At 30.8% G+C, this 16,769-nt stretch overlaps 1 protein-coding gene across 1 annotated transcript; it reads right to left on the reverse strand.

Moving 5' to 3' along the window:
- Positions 1-1,594: 1,594 nt before the first annotated feature.
- On the reverse strand, positions 1,595-15,664 carry LOC148618131 (phospholipid scramblase 2-like). Its single transcript, XM_088586022.1, has 6 exons — positions 15,368-15,664; positions 11,813-11,890; positions 7,557-7,752; positions 5,034-5,145; positions 4,106-4,205; positions 1,595-3,030 (listed from the first exon to the last, which is right to left on the reverse strand). Exons 1-6 carry the CDS (start codon positions 15,510-15,512, stop codon positions 2,936-2,938), a joined length of 726 nt encoding a protein of 241 aa, XP_088442148.1. The 5' UTR covers positions 15,513-15,664; the 3' UTR covers positions 1,595-2,935.
- Between the last annotated feature and the right edge of the window lie 1,105 nt (positions 15,665-16,769).

A 16,769-nucleotide genomic window follows, 5' to 3' on the forward strand; every position in this document is an offset into this window, starting at 1 on the left:
GGTAAAAAGATGAACAACAACTATATATATATATATATATCAATTACCAGTCTCTGTATAAAAATCAAATACTGCCGACATTCGTGGTGTAGTAAAAATCCACTCAATAAATAGGCATTTTTTGGTCTACATATGCTATATTATAATGTATTGATAGTCCTTTCTGTATTCAGATACATATGTGTATTTTAAAAACAAAACACACATTTCTCTCTTTTAAAAATAAAAAAAATTTCATACACAATCTATAAAGGTTTTATCTTGAATGCGCAAAAACCAAACAAAACTTAAAACTTATTATGTTATTGTTTTCGAGTTGGAAGTAAAGTGAATATGTGGGTTTTCAGGATGCATGAATCAATTCTTGCCTGATTTTTATAAGGACTGCTACTTAACATCCTGTATTTGTATATACAGTAATAGAAATGACTTGGTTGATTCAATTAATATCAGATAGGTTTTACACAAATAATCATAAAAATAATAATTGATAACAAATAACCAAAATTATGATTAAATCACTAGTTGATTTTAAAATGAAAAGCACCACTGAAGTTAAAGTTAACTCAGGATATATCAAAACTACCGGTACATTATTTTTTTACCTCAAATGATGAAAATTGTAGATTCTGAAAAGACTGGACCATGGCAAATAATGTGACAGGTTTGACAAGCAAAAAAAAAAAAAAATAAAAAAAAATTGCATTTACCCAATTACAGAAGGAGACTCTTTTTTAAAAAAACGAAGAAATCTTATAATATAATCTATATATATATATATATATATATATATATAGTTGTTGTTCATCTTTTTACCAATTTTCACCATGTTCCATTATTCATTCTAAAACTTACAGGTGAGATTGATTTGGATCTTTATCTTTCCACAAGGTTTTGCATTTATACTGTTAAATCTTATAATCATATTACCAAACGATTGGGTTGCCGCAATATCCCAAAACCAGCTAACAGTGGTCCAATCACAAGACACATTTAATAATCATACAAATAGACTTGATACTCATTAAAACACACAATATTATAACAAATGTTAGTTGTATTAGCCAAATAATTTTGTACATAAAAATGAACTTCTAAATTTACAATGTCATATTAAAAGTAAAGTAAAAATGTTTAAATATTGACAAAGAAAATCAACTTAAAAGATAAACACCAATAAGACACTTTTTTTATTGTTGTGCGTAGAAGTCATGGAATAAAAAGAAGTTAAAAATTTGTCTGATAATAAAACAATGAAAACTTACCTTAAAATTAATAGTCTATTATAAGGAATAAATTGGTAAAATATAAATACAAAAATGATTGTTTATTTCGACATGAAAGGACTGTAATAATTTCTAAGACAAAACCCTGCAGTAAAAATTTTTTTTTATGTAGAACAAACAAAAAAAAATAAGGAAAATACATGTAAATATATACTCACAGATATCTCTTTCTACATGCTGTCAAACATTCCTTGATGTTAAAAAACATATGTATAATACATATCCAAATTATTTAAAAAAATATTTGATTGTCAAAATTTTTGTTCCAGACCTTTTAAACTCTTGCCACCAAAATTCAAATGTATCTATTTTCTACACATTTTTTTTTCAAATTACATGTAGAACCATGGTGAAAGGTAACTTAATATCATAGACCAAATGAAGAAAAAAAGATTAAGGTAAACAAATTATTACGAATGTAAATTATGCAATGGTAGATCCAAAAGAGAACTGTTAATTTCTTGCATATTTGGGGAAAAATGAATACTAATAGTATCAATAAACTTTTAAAAGAAATTTTTCATGTCTTTTATATGATAAGATGTTGATAAAAATTTAAAACAATTCAACAGAATTGCATTAGACATGTTTTAATTTGAAAGAATAACTATTTGTAATTAATAAATAGATAAATAAATAAAAGTCCAGCTAAGAACTCAAAAATGATTTGTCAGAAAAAAATTTAAAAATCTTAATACATAAAAAATTAAATACCAGTACATGTATAATGAAAAGTGGTAAAACTTAATCTAATAATATCATACATACTAAAAAAACTGGCTATACTGAAAAAAAATGCATTTTCAATACAATCCTGCAAAATAAAATTAAATATACCTAACCTTCAGATAAATATTAAGATCTATATCTTCTAAATAAAACAAAATTTTCTACCCAGTAAATGTAAAGCTACAACCAGTAATTTCTTTATTTTAGTAGCAGTGGAATATTTAAAATAATCTATAAATACACTACAACTCCTGTTTATTTTCCAATTTTCACTGATGGGTAAAAAAGTGGATACGAAAGTGTCCTTTAATAAAATATCATTTGACAAACAAAGGAAGGAACATAAAAAAGACGGTGCATAGTTAACAAGTTCTACTCAACATGAAAGATGTCAAAACTAAACATGAAAACAAGCAGCACAAACCCAAGAGGTTAACTCAAACCCTACCTATAACCAGGGGTTAACACAAACCCTACCTATAACCAGGGGTTAACTCAAACCCTACTTATAACCAGGGGTGAACTCAAACCCTACTTATAACCAGGGGTTAACACAAACCCTACTTATAACCAGGGGTTAACTCAAACCCTACTTATAACCAGGGGTTAACTCAAATGCTTCTGCAGATTGAGCAAATCATAATTCTGGCAAGAAACCAGTCATGCTGCTTGTCAAGGGTTATATCATGTGAAATAGGAAGAATATCAGTTTTAACATTTAGATGCAGCATCTTGAAAGTTTGGAACTGACATGTATTTCTTGAGGTACTACATTGTTTTGAGTGAAAATTGCAAAATAAACTTAATTTGTAGTGTAAAAATAACCAGAAAACTACATTTTAATGGTAGCAATTAGATGTTTATGATCTTTGATATAAAGCTGGCCTGAGAGCTAAATGGTTTGATGTAATTCTCAGTCTTTATTGGTTCTTGTTTCTCTCAAAGTAGTTAAAATCAATCAGGAACGTGGCGCCAAGTAACATTGTTTTCTTCATAATATCAAGATCTGCAGGAACTGAAAAAGGAACAAAACTATGTATAACTTCAATTATTTTATAAAAGAAAAAAAAAAAAAAACAGCAACACTGGCCCTACTCTTTTCCAAGACAAAAGAAACATAATTAGGTTACTTTGAACCAGACAAACAATGGGTATAGAGTTTTAAAATGCCTAATATTGTCACTGGCCCATGCTCTTTCCAAAGTTTCAGAGACAAAGGCCTTGAGGTACATGTATGTAGGAATTTTTTTCATCCTTTTCCTGAGAATAATCTTTTACTCATGTTAGACATTTCCAACATCAGACAGGCCTGTAGATTGTCTCATGCAGAATAGGAAAACTGACAACTTAGAAAATACAAAGCAGTAAACTAAAAGCGTGGAGTAGGGGTTAGTTCCCTTTGTACATAAAGTCCAGTAAGAACCAGTAACTAGGGAAATGATGATGATATCATTTTTCTACCATGACCTACTACAATACACAACAACTGTCTATGTACATGAACATGTAATTACACTACAAGATTTGACACAAAGTAGGTATGAGGCAGGCTTAGAACTGTGGGGAAATTAAAGGACTTTGCAATGCAATCTCACAAGTTAAAGACCATGTCATAAAAAATGAAAAACAGTTGATAATGATTAGGGGGTTGGGTGGGGTGGGGCAAAAAACTACAGCATGTTAAATACATATTACGAACCCCGTATTTAGGACTAATATGAAAAATTGTTTTTGAGCAGATGAACATAATGTTAACACATATAAACACACAAGAACACATTTACCAAAATCAAACATACTCTTGATATGAAATTGATGAAAATTTTTTGAAAACAAAATTTGTCATGTATCATCCACTGCCTGGTTTTGCATGGACACCCACTTAAATATCTGCATAAGACTGTTGTCAGTCAACCTTTAATAGTTCAATTTAAATCTAGACGATGGCATGTAAAGAAAATTCATCAGACCCCAGTTGTGGAAATCAAAGTTAGTTTGATCTGTAAGCTAGATTTCCATTAATGCTATTTCTATCAAACAGATACATTTGCAACTCTGAGATGGGTATCAAATGCCTGACAGACACTTACAGGTGACCTTGAAATCGTTGACTGCTCCACAGATCTCTCGACATCCTCCCCAGTGTTTGATTATCTCCCCTATTTCATTTCCTTTCTGTGCATCTGTGATCTGTTAATAAATAATGTACCAATGATAAGCAGACTAAAGTAACAATTAAAAGCTAAATCCTGTAGACCAATTAATCCTCGCATTTCTGTTACTGTATATCAACATTTTACTTCAGGAGAAAAAAATATGATAATAAAGGAGTTGGTCAGGTAAGGGCAAAATCTGGCCACAAAATCAAAGTCTACCTGAAGAAATTTTAATGATGTTTTATAGTTGATTTGTTTGGTTAATGGTAATCATTTGAACATAAACGGTCATATACGACCTTCAATCTTGGCTGAAATTAGAAAAATATATTAAAAAGGATGGAAAACACCAGAATTTGTGCAGTTTTTCACTCTTTGTAACAATGGCCGCATGCATGTTCATTCTTGTGCTAAATATATTTTGTGTATAAATGTCAGTTACAACTCGTGTGAAAATATCTCACGTGAACAAATGTGTGGCCACTTCTGTTCCCCTCGCAAACCATCTTAAAACTGCAGAAATATTAATAGTTAAAGGTTTTTGTGAAAGTTACATATATGCTTACTGTTATTTATGTGAATAATGTCATAAATCTTGTCAGCTTGTATTCAGTGTTTGTGACCATTTTACTATACCTCTTCTACCAAGAAATCAGCTTTAATGAAATCTTAAAAAATGCACAAATTATGAGCCGAAAAGAGGTCCTTACCAAACTCTCCCCTTTAAAGGTGGTTTAACTTGTTGATTTAAATCAAATTCTGAGTTTTGATATGTAACAAGTTAAAATGCCTACAATGTGTTGACAGTTAGTAGTCAGATTCTACACAAAAAAAGATGTAATTTATCACAATTGAAGCTTACTTTGAAGAATATATCTGTACATGGACAACAGAAACAACACTCTCCATTGATGTGGAACAAAGGTGTACCCTGGGCATCATGCACTTCAAACTTTGGTTTCCAGGCTGTCCATCTACAGAAAAGTAACAAATGATACTGATACAGTCTCTATAATTTGATTGTTTTATCTAATTCTTGGAAGGCTTGATATTTCCAATATCACACCATGGACAATGTGATATAAACTAGTAATATGAAAAAATTCATTGTTGTGTAATTGTGTATCATTTTCTATAAAACCTATTTGGTCAAAAGCGATGTGATATTTCAACATTGTTTTCCTGGCACTATTGATGATGTCATAGATGAACAATTGCTAGAATTTCTGCTATAAATATACTTTTTTCTCGGTTGAAATAGACACAATGTACACATGTACTAGTTTTTCCTAGACAGTGAATCATGTTGATGCAAAATAAAAATACCTTAGCAGTTTACTGAGGTTTTGTTATTTATACTATTGTAGTTTTGAAAAACATAATGTAAAAGTGAATTCCTATTACTTTTCAAAATATATCTTATATGCTGTAGACAATAAAAGAACAGCGTTCCAATATCCCGCGCGAAAAAAAAAGCAGAAAACTTTAAATTCACTAAGTCCAAGGGCCATAACTTTCATAAAAATCAATCAACTATAACTGAAGTCAAACTTAATCTGTAATTTCTCATAGTAAGACTACATACAAAATATAAAATCAATTGGTAAAAGCATTACACAAAAAGAAGTGCAGATAATTGTAAATTCACTGAAATTTTCTAAGTCTAAGGGCCGTAACCTCCATAAAAATCATTCAACCGTAACCAAAGTCAAACCATAACTTCGTTAAAAATCATTCAACCATAACCAAAGTTAAACTTAATCTGTAACTCTTCATAATAAGGCCACATACCAAAAACAAACATATTTGGTAAAAGCATAACAAAAAAAGTGCAGAAAACGTGGATGGATGGACGCCTGGCATTTCCATGTCTCCTTGCGACGAGTTGCGGGGGACAAAAAAGAGTAATACAACTGATTATAATACATACATATCTTCTATTCATGCAGTTTATTTTGTTAACTTGAAATATAGTCTCAGTCTAGATATTGCATGAACTATGAAATGGTAAATGAACACTGAATTTTTCCAAGGTCTATGATAGGCTAACATACAAGTATATTTGTAAAAAAAACTATACTTGCTTTGCTGTAGATAAATACTACATCAATAGAATGACTATCACAATCATCAAATAAGAAAACTGATCTCATAGTTCAAATAGCTCAGTAATTTTATCTACAGAGAAATACTTTCCTCAACAGCCGGTAAAAGAAAAGATAACATATATACATGTAGGCCTTCAAACAGAATTGAAAACTTAAGATTTTAATGGTTCATTCCTAATTCAATTGGCCATCTTTATCACAAAAAAAAAATGAATACAACATTTTTTTTTCAGATTCATTTTAGTGAAACCTCCACTAACCCACAAGCTAATGGCAGGTGAAAACTGCAATTGGTTACTACTAATTATTGAACACTCACTAAGGTGGCAAGTGCTAATTTCCTGACTAGTATAGTAAATGAAACTTCACAATGCAGTTTTATTTATTCTTGTCTTCCATGTGAAACTGGATAAAAAATCAAAAGCTATTAACATGGGCATCCATTTGCGTAAGATGGGTAACAGTTAAGGAAATAGCTGTTGCTGATTGGTTATGTCGATGGTTTGGCTGAAATATGGATGGAAATCTGTACAAGGTATGGGATGGTGGCTCTTAAATTAGGCACACATGAATAGAAAAAGAAAAAAAGAAAGAAATGCTATAATTTACTTAGAGGAGAAAGTAACTTAAAAAGACAGAACTACAATGTATCTTGAGTATGTTTAAAGATATTTTTAAATATATATCAGACATGATTTTGCTTATTGCAGAAAAAAATCTGTAACTTTTGATACTGAAATTTTAGAAAAAAGTAGGAATTCCAACTTAAAAAGGAAGAAAATTGTGTCTGCAGATACACTGTATATGGAATTGAATGAAAATACACAATACAGCAACATTTCGTAGGCTCTTTCTACACTGGACGCCTGTAATTACACCTACATGTATATAAACAAATATTCTAATACATCTGCCATCAGAATACAAACAGTTTCATTCCAGAAAAATTGTGTAAAATTTTACTCTCAAAATTAGATAAAGCTAAGAGAAGGCTTACATTTCAGAAAGGCTATTACATGTACTTGTCTAGAATATTTGTTCATGTTTCTGCAAACCTGACATGACCTCATGGTCAATGTTTGAGGGTTCGACTTAAACTACATTTTGGCCAGTTGAAATAGAAATTTCCTTGCTGATTTTGTAAGAATTTAAAAGTTTCACACATTGTATTATTCACTGACACACCCTTTTTGAAGTAAATGCTCTGCCCTGTTCAAATCCCCCCTGTAACTACATTAAGAACAACTTCATAGTAAGACTTCATTGTATAAACTCACAATTGTTTAACTCCACCCACTGACTGACCAGGTGGGCTCATGATGTCCATTTCTTGTAGATAACAACACCAACAAAGACTGGCTTGGCATCGGAATGGACGATACAACTGTATAAGCTGTTGTTGGTTATTGTCTGTAATATTCATCGTGAATGGTCGAGCAGGGCCACAACATTGTCTGACCAAACAATCTGTGTCTGTAAATAAAAGAATGTGTTTGTAATGATACCTGTAGTACTGTATAGCAGTGATATTGTAAATTTGTATCTCAAAAATGAGGCTATTTCCTCAAATGGAAATTTCACACAATGTCAAGGAATTGAAATAGAAAATTATCCCAAATAACATACGAATGTAAATTATTTCCCAATTTGTAATCAAAGTACAGAAAACATTGTACATGTATGGTGTTTCTGTGCAATTAAAATCAATTACAATGTAATTGTTTATGACTTGTCCTTTCTTTGTTTTCTCCAAAAAACATGTAGTCTTGTTTCTTGCTACATGTACCAGCAAGAAAATACATGCAACTTAGGGAAATAATTCTATTTTTTAAAAACATACAATGTACATGTAGTAAATAGGGAAACAATCTACACTTCAATGGTGCTTGAGCCAAAATTGTCATGAAGTGTTTATGGTAGGCATAAAAATTAGGGTAGGTACATGAAGGGTAGCAGGAAATAGAAATATTTTTTTTTTTGCCTACGATTTTTTACTACAAATTCAAGGTTATGTACAGTTATTCCAAATTTATCAATTTCCTGTGGAAAAGCATTTCAACCCACTCAGATGTCAAGCTTATAATTTTATCACAGTACTTAGATAAAACTGAATTAAGTTGATAAGATTATTTTTTCTTTAATTGAGTAATTGAGGAATAAAAAACAAAAGCAATCAAAGAAAGACAACTCACATTTGATAAGTGAAATTATGCACCAATTTCTCATGAACTGTTTAAACTAATACTGCTGAAGTCCTATGTACAATGTACATGTACACGTACTTAATGATCTCTTAAAAGTTGTTATGAAAATCAAACAAAGCTAATGGATTTCAATACAACATATATATATACATGTATCTGCTTCTTTTCGCCCGACAATGTCCAGCATATAACATATAACATGATAATCATAATTGGTAAGAAAGCTACATACATGTACATGTGTATCCAGAGTCTCTGAAATGTACATTTTCAATATATTTTACTTGTTGCAAAAAAAAAATTAAAATTAAACCAAAACTGAGTAATTGGTTCTCAATTTCCAAATGAACAACTGTTAAATCCTGGAAAAATTCAAAAACTACACTTGGAAAGCAGATGTTTCATTGCCAATGAACAACAAATGTACTAACTATTAGGTTTTTATTAAGTCTTGTAAATTAACATACATGTACATGTACATTGAACCTTGACTGGCAGTATAATTAACATGACAATACATGGATACATGTACAAATGTAAATAGAATGTCCAGCATGGATCTATTCTCTTTGAAAAACCCTACAGCTATATTTTTATATGCAGGTTTTTTTTTCAATAAGAGACATTATTATTTCTTCATATTTATAATTATTTCTAAGCATGGGCTCTAAATAATACAGCCTAAATTTAAGCTTTCAAATTATGTTATAGGCCCAGATTGAAAAAGTAGATTTTTGTAGCTTTTTATTCAGAGCTGTAAAAGATAGGAGCTCAACTAGCACCAGTGAAGCATATTATAATCATTTGAACATGTTGAAAGCTTTTATCTAAGTTCTTGAAAATCATTAGTGTAAATTCTTTGAAATTCAGCCAATGTTATACCAGTAAATATAAAATTTCATTTATTGTTAAAAGAAAAATAAAAATGAAACTGGAATGAGTCCAAATCTTAACTTATCACACTGTTTAAAGGAAACACTCTTTCAAAATTACCAACTGCCAAAATGTAAACATTCTTTTATGTTTTTATAAATACAAAGAAAAACTTAAAACCTTCACTGTTGACTAATATTCTACTAAGTTATTTTTAGATTTCCAATACACATTATAATCAATACATATTACAAGGTAAATTACATAAATAATTCAAATATTTTGATACCATTTAACATGAATCAATACTAATGTACCTCCTCTACAACTTACATGTCAACAGCTGTTTTATACATTTTATACATGCATGTACATTTATATGTTTTTCATCAAAAGAAATTAAAAAAAAACTGACAAAAAAAAAGGAAAAGAATATGCATCAGAGAGAAGTGCATGTATTAGGTTTATATCAATTACATATATGTACAAATGTTTATATATGTCTAAGTTTCACTTAATTAATTCCCTTAGTATACACATGTATGTACAATGTATTTTACTTATCAATACTAATGATACCAAAACCTTAATATCGACTTACAATGTACATTTTATTTGTTCCAATAAGATAAACTGAAACATTTTTTTATTAACTATGTATTTTCTAAATCACTTCACTGGTATTTTCAAAAATCTTAAGTGTTACTTTGTCTTAGAACCTCAACAGGCTCAGAAATAAGGCAAATCAATATACACATTGTTCATATAATGTACACGTAAATGTAGCTCCTAAAGGTCACAGCTTTCTCCAGGTATAAAGAGAAAAAGAGGACATGCTACTTAGAGTTATGGATATAAATGCAAATAACAAGTACATGTACATGTATGAACATTTATACCTCTATCCTGTAAAAAATCATTCAAATTGACTGACTGATTTTTTTTCAGTAAAAATGGTCTGTTTTGGTATTTCATTTTACATTAATCAAAATTACTAATATTGGATTCTTATGATGACTTGTGGTGATTTTTTTAATTTAAAATTGATAAAATTGTTTTAAATAAGTTATTAACAAATGCACCAGTAGTTAGTAGAAAAGTTAACTCAAAATCAACTTGTTAACTAACTTGAATTTCCTCTGGACCTTGAGACCACCTGGTTTTTTTACTGATTATTGATAAAAAAATACAATAGATGAAAAAATTAAAACATTTCCAGTGATGTAGAAATCAAGTTTTTGGTCATTTTAAATAGAGAAGACTACCTTGTGTGAAAATAATATTGTCAGATCAACAGGGTTTGGAATGATTACTTTCAAATGTAATTCGTTATATCATGATTACATGGACAAATAAAATGCTTTGCATGGCACAGCTTAACTGATACAACTGCCGAAGTTGAATGAACCCTTAATAATTGAGGTAAATATGTGCACACCATTCAAACTTGATACAATTTTGAAATTTGATTATGATAAGACTTTTGACACAGGATAAAAATTGATCAGAACCAAAGTGGTAACTTTAAGACCCTTAAACCTAAATGGTTCTAGTCAAAACTTGCAAAATCAATCCCAATCTTCTTATGTGGAAACATGTACATTTACATGTATATCACCTTGTGGTACAATTTCAAAGGGATGCATTTTTTATTCACTTCAGTTATTTCACAGAAATCAGATTTAATGTCAGTTGAAGTGAGGTGTCGAAGTCTGAATGACTATTTTATAGCCTAAAGGGAACTTACATGTACATGTACATGTAAGTACAAACAAAAGCATTCAATAATACAATGTACATGTATGTCTGTGCTGTTTTTACTTTTCTTGAGGTTACATGTATTTCAATCTTTTATTACATAATGATTCACACAGAGGTAGTAAAGTATAAATGTACATATGTATTTAAGGTTTAATGGGAAATAACTTGTTTCTCTGAAGCAAAAATAAAAAAAGATTATGATCATACATTGAAGAGTAAAGCAGTCTTTCCAAAAGTTTGTCAGACCGTCGTATATCACAGGTAAAAATGTGGCAGGACCGGTAAAAAAATCCAGAATGCCAAACTGGAAGTTGAGAAAATTTCTGATATTAGTCATATTAGTCAAAATGGACAGTAAAACTTGGTTTGTTCCTGAAAATAGTATGTCATCACAGGACTGAATGTCCTGAAAAAAAAAAAACAAAAAAAAAAACTGAACCTTTGGAAAGACTGTTAAAGCATAGAATTCCATTTATTTAAATTTTTCCCAAACACTGGATCATATCACAACAAAGTAACTTACAAATAAAAATAAAATGCTGTATATTTCACCAATGTTTATGTGAACATACCATAGTGGATTTTGTAAATAAGAATCAGAGACCGGTGAGTTTTTGCCATGCATTTTTCAGATTTTTCTCATTTTGCCTGATTTTTAAAAAAGACTTACACTTTAATAAAAAAAATACACATACCTTCTTTTGCATACATAAACTGTTGATCTTGATTGTTGCATATTCTGTATTTGTTGTTTCTCTCCCAACCAACAGCAACTGAAAAAAATCAAAAGTAAATTTTGTGAGTTTTTGACTTATATTGATTGATTGATTGATTGTTTGCAATTTCAGTGTGTGAACTTTTTACCAATAACACAAATCCTTTGTACTAATGCAACCAGCTGAGTGCAGGATTTTTAATGTGCTGCATGTACAATGTACATGTACATGTAGCTCACAGAATCAAAAGCCTGTAGGAAGACATTTCATTGCTCTATTTGCTAAATATACACGTACCCTGCATAACTTGCAAAGAAGCAGGGAAAACTAATTTTATAATAGATACATGTAATTGGTACAATTGTTTAACTCTGCAGAGGATTGAATCAAGAGCATCCTCTACTCATTTGGACAAAGATATAATGCATGTACATAATGTACAAATGTATATACTAGCCAAACAAAACTAAAAGGAGTTCCAGGAAATTCCTTCCTACATTGTAGAAGTTTTTAGCATAGTAAGACAAATTTTTTTACAAAGAAATACTGTATAGCCAGTAGTTTTTTTTTTTTTTGGGGGGGGGGGGGGGGGTGTGCTAATTTTGGTGTATTCTAGCAGTCGCTCTAAAAATCCCAAAATAGATTCCACGAAATACACATGTACATGTAATAACTGAGCTTAAGTACTTAATGCATGACTTAGTATCAGCCTAAATCTTTCGCATACTTTTTAGCCTCAAAATCATAGAACTTTTACACCCACCAAAATAACCCACAATACATTGTATGGTAATACGCAGATACTCATCTGAGAGATGTCATACCCTTTTTGAGTACCTCTACTCTTAAGTATTATGTAAAATTTGGATGATGAGGTTTATTGAAAAAATATGCCATATTTTAATTTTTCTTTTACATGTATATGTACAATATACATTGTACATGTAAGATTAAGATTTTTTTTATATGAAATTTTCAGAAAAAAAAGGTACATGTACAATGTATCTGAGAAGAAATTTTAATAAAAGGCTTTAACATTTGCTCCTGTTCCAGAAAAGTTCTGTATTCATATCAAAGTCAACTAAACTTTGCAATGGGAGCCAAGGGAACAGATATAATGTACAACACGTACATGTACATGTACATTTTGTATTTGTATCAATCACTATAAAGAAATTTTGGAGATACATTGTACAAGTACACTATACACACATACAAAAAATGTAGAGGTTACATATTATCATAGACCTGTTCTTAAAGAGATTTACAACTAACTGAAATCTCACATCATCATGTGGCAGGGAACAAAATTGACAATGACACCTTGACTTTAAATTATCACAATTAAAAAAGTATTACGAATATCAAAATATGACCTTCAGTTTCCCATTCTATGATGTCTTAGCTTCATGTTCATACCACATTTTTTTCTACCAAAACAAACAAAAAGAAGTATTGAAAGCAACTTACCTTTTTTATGAAAATGAAAATAATTCAAAATTAAATTTGTTATTTTCTCATTAATCTACAAGTACATGTATTGTAACTTTTATTTGGTTTTTACAGATTGAATCTTCAGTTTCTCATTTTTACATTTTCTGGGTATCTGTTACAATTTATTTCAGATCATTTCATCAAAAGGGGAAATAGCATATTAAGTAGAAAGGTCTGGTAATCTTGTTCTCCAAGGCATATATTTTATCCATAAACTGGCTAATTATTAACAAGTTTCTTATCTCTTTAATTATACATGTACGTCTCTGATACTACAGAAGCATTTCAGATATTTTCATGTTTGGAGATGAATTTCCACTTAAGTACATGTAATGTATAACTGTTCCTGTAGCCTTCAAATCCAAAACTTTTTTACATGTATGTCTAAATATTAAACTGTAAACCAGTTTATGGCACAATGTACAAATGTACTGGCAAATAAGTTATCTCCCTTTCATCAAAATGTTCTTCGGCCACTTAGAGGTAAATCATTTGAATTCTTTAATGAATTTCAATACTCTGAAGTTACATGTACCTTATCACCATTAAAATAATATACAAAATGCAAGTGATCTTTAAACCCCTCTTCCTAACCAGCATACAAGTACATTGTAATTGTAGTTCTTACATGTACATGTAGGTGGATATCATGCATTTACATGTACAGCTGCATGTACATATGTAATTTTGGACAAAAATGAGCAAATGAGGGCCTAAAACCCTTGTATTTTTTTTTACTGAAACACCTCTTTTTATAAAGTTCTGGATCAGCCCCTGAGGTAACAAATAAGGATGACAGCATATGTTCAAAAAAAGCTCTAATCTGCACTCATTTTGATCCATCTGTACCAATGACACTTTTTTTTACAATGGTTTTGCATGCTAAGTTCCAATGGCTGAGTCATAGCCACTTACTTCTATCAATGAACTGTTACTATCAAATATGAAGCAAATGCCTGTGGCTGTTCGCAAAGTATTAGGGTCAGAATTGCATTAAATTAGATAGACAGATAGATACATATAGCTTTATTTAGATTGACATCAACATACATTGTACTATTACATTCAGACATTATAAATACACCCCGTGCAGGTCCAGGTGTTAAAAGAATAGGCCTGCAGCAGCGCTAAGCTTGTCTTAACAGGCGACTAAATAGTGCTTAGAAACCTAGCCGGGGGCTAGGTGCTCTGCCCACAGAGCAACTGGGATGTGTGCCCCAGGAGGTGGAATGGGGTACCCCTGGCGTGTTGCATCATGTTGGGAAAGATGTCACGTTCCTCGCGCGTTAAAGAACCCTGCTGTGGTATTTGATAAGAGTAGGAACCTTTGCGCTCCGCCACAGGAGGCTAAATTGCCCGACCTTACCCATCCCTCCCTTTCTCTAGTGGGAATCAAAATTTTTCAACCCTATTATCCTTGTGTCCCATCCCTTTTTTTCCCAATTTCATCGTTTCATGTTCATTTGATCATCCATTTCATGTTCATCATCTGAATATAGCTGAAATATTGCTGCTCTGACGTTTACCCCAACAATCAATTATTATAAATACATTCATATTATAAATTCATTCATACATTACTGAGTTCACATTTGTATTAATACTTAGCCGAAAATGTACTTAGTCCAAAATGTTAGAAATCAAAGTTTTAGCCATAAAAGTATGTTAAAAAAAAAGGTTGATATCTAACCTAGGATAGCCCGTAAAAGCTTTACGGCTTATTTCCAATGGGGTTCTTTATAGTAATTAAGGTTAAAAAATTAAAAATGAACAATGTGACCGACACATAATTTAGGCAGGCATAGTTAAATATAAACTTAATAATAAATTTACATAGTGAAGTCACTGATAAAATTTTTTTTCATTTGATCAAAAAGATACTTTTTGACACCAGTTTTGAAATTTTTAATAATTTTGATATTTATTTAATTGTATTTTTTTTAATTGCATTGTATAAGATGACCAAAATACCAACACGGCCTAATTTTTGACCTTTGGATGTGTTTACGTTAATCAAAACATTATTTGCAAAAGATTTACCTTCAAGGATGTCTAAGTGCTGATGGATATTAATCTCTGAGAGTCCTGCCATAAACGAAAGAGCAGGAGGCAATCCTTGCATTGGTGGTGGTTGACCAAAGCCAACGCCCTGCATCTGCATGTGTACTTGGTTCGGATCAGCCATCTCCTGAGCTCCCTAAGTTAATCTCACAAATTAAAATGTCTAAAAATATCAATGATAAGGTAAAATGTTGCTATTAAAATACAAATGTATATTCCACAGCGTCCAACAACTCGCAATCCTTACTGCGTTACTCCCGTGACCAATAGTCAGTCACCCGTGAATTTGTTTAATTTTTTTTGCGATAAGAGCAGAAAAAGGGAGACAACTGTCGCGTGCTTGTGCTATTTCCACTGTAAAAAGCGATTGATTCGCTTCACTAAGTATACTTTTAATAAAAACCAGTTTGTGTATGAACTTCTAAAACCATTCTATAATATGAGCTCGAGTTGGTGTAATGTAAATTATAGAAAACATAGACAATTTAGAAAATTTTATTTGCACGAATACATTTACAGTAAATGGTTATGGCATGAACAAAAACAGTACAATGTAATTTACATTACATATAAACTAAATTTATGACCATGGTGCGACAGTGGTGTAAATCCGATCAAAGTGGATTAATATGGAACGCCTGAACTGTCTGATGAGATACACATTTGTTTATGTGTTGTCAATTTTATATTACTTGCTGTGGTTTTATAATTACATGTGGTCATTTTGTATTTACGTTAAGTAGGAACGTCTTTACATTATGTCGTTTTGTGTTTACGTTCTGCCATTTCGTCTTTACGTTCTGTCATTTCGTCTGTACGTTCTGTAATTTTGTCTTTACGTTCTGTCGTTTTATGATTACGTTATGTCAACATATATTTACATAATGTGGATTTATCTTTACGTGCAGTGGTTTTCTTATAACGTGAGGTCGTTTCATCTTTACGTTATGTCGATCTCTAAATACTTTATGTGCATTTTCTTTTCTTTACGTGATGTGGTTTCTTCTTTAAGTGATGTGGGGGAAAATCATGCTGACGTGTGGCCCCGGAACTTTTCGATCGTGTAAACTTCAAATCAGTCCGTAAAAGGCAAAATAGACGTCACAACGCCGATTAGAAAAACACTTGGGCAGTCTGTCCAGTCATCCTTGTGGCAAGCCAAAGTGGACAAAAATGAGCATTTTCTAATATTAAAAAATGATTTTTTTAACATTACAAATTCATTTTCTAATATTACAAATCATTTTTAATATTAAAAATTCAATTGAATTTCAAATATTAAAAAACTATTTTTGAATATTAGAAATTGATTTTCTAATACTAGAAAATGAATTTGTCGTATTCAATGACGATTTTTAATATTAGAAAATCATTTTGTAAT

This window comes from Perna viridis, chromosome 5 (assembly GCF_037379345.1).
Source record: "Perna viridis isolate PV_CMFRI_1.1 ecotype Kerala chromosome 5, ASM3737934v1, whole genome shotgun sequence".
NCBI classification, from domain to species: Eukaryota; Metazoa; Mollusca; class Bivalvia; order Mytilida; family Mytilidae; genus Perna; species Perna viridis.

Bases quoted from the DNA above. Each gene is read 5' to 3' on its own strand.
- LOC148618131 (XM_088586022.1), bottom strand. From the start codon at position 15,512: ATGGCTGATCCGAACCAAGTACACATGCAGATGCAGGGCGTTGGCTTT. The intron at 5,146-7,556 runs GTGAGTTTATAC...ACTTTTCTGTAG, and splicing joins GTGGGTGGAGTTAAACAATT to ATGGACAGCCTGGAAACCAA. The intron at 4,206-5,033 runs GTAAGCTTCAAT...ATTTATTAACAG, and splicing joins GTACAGATATATTCTTCAAA to ATCACAGATGCACAGAAAGG.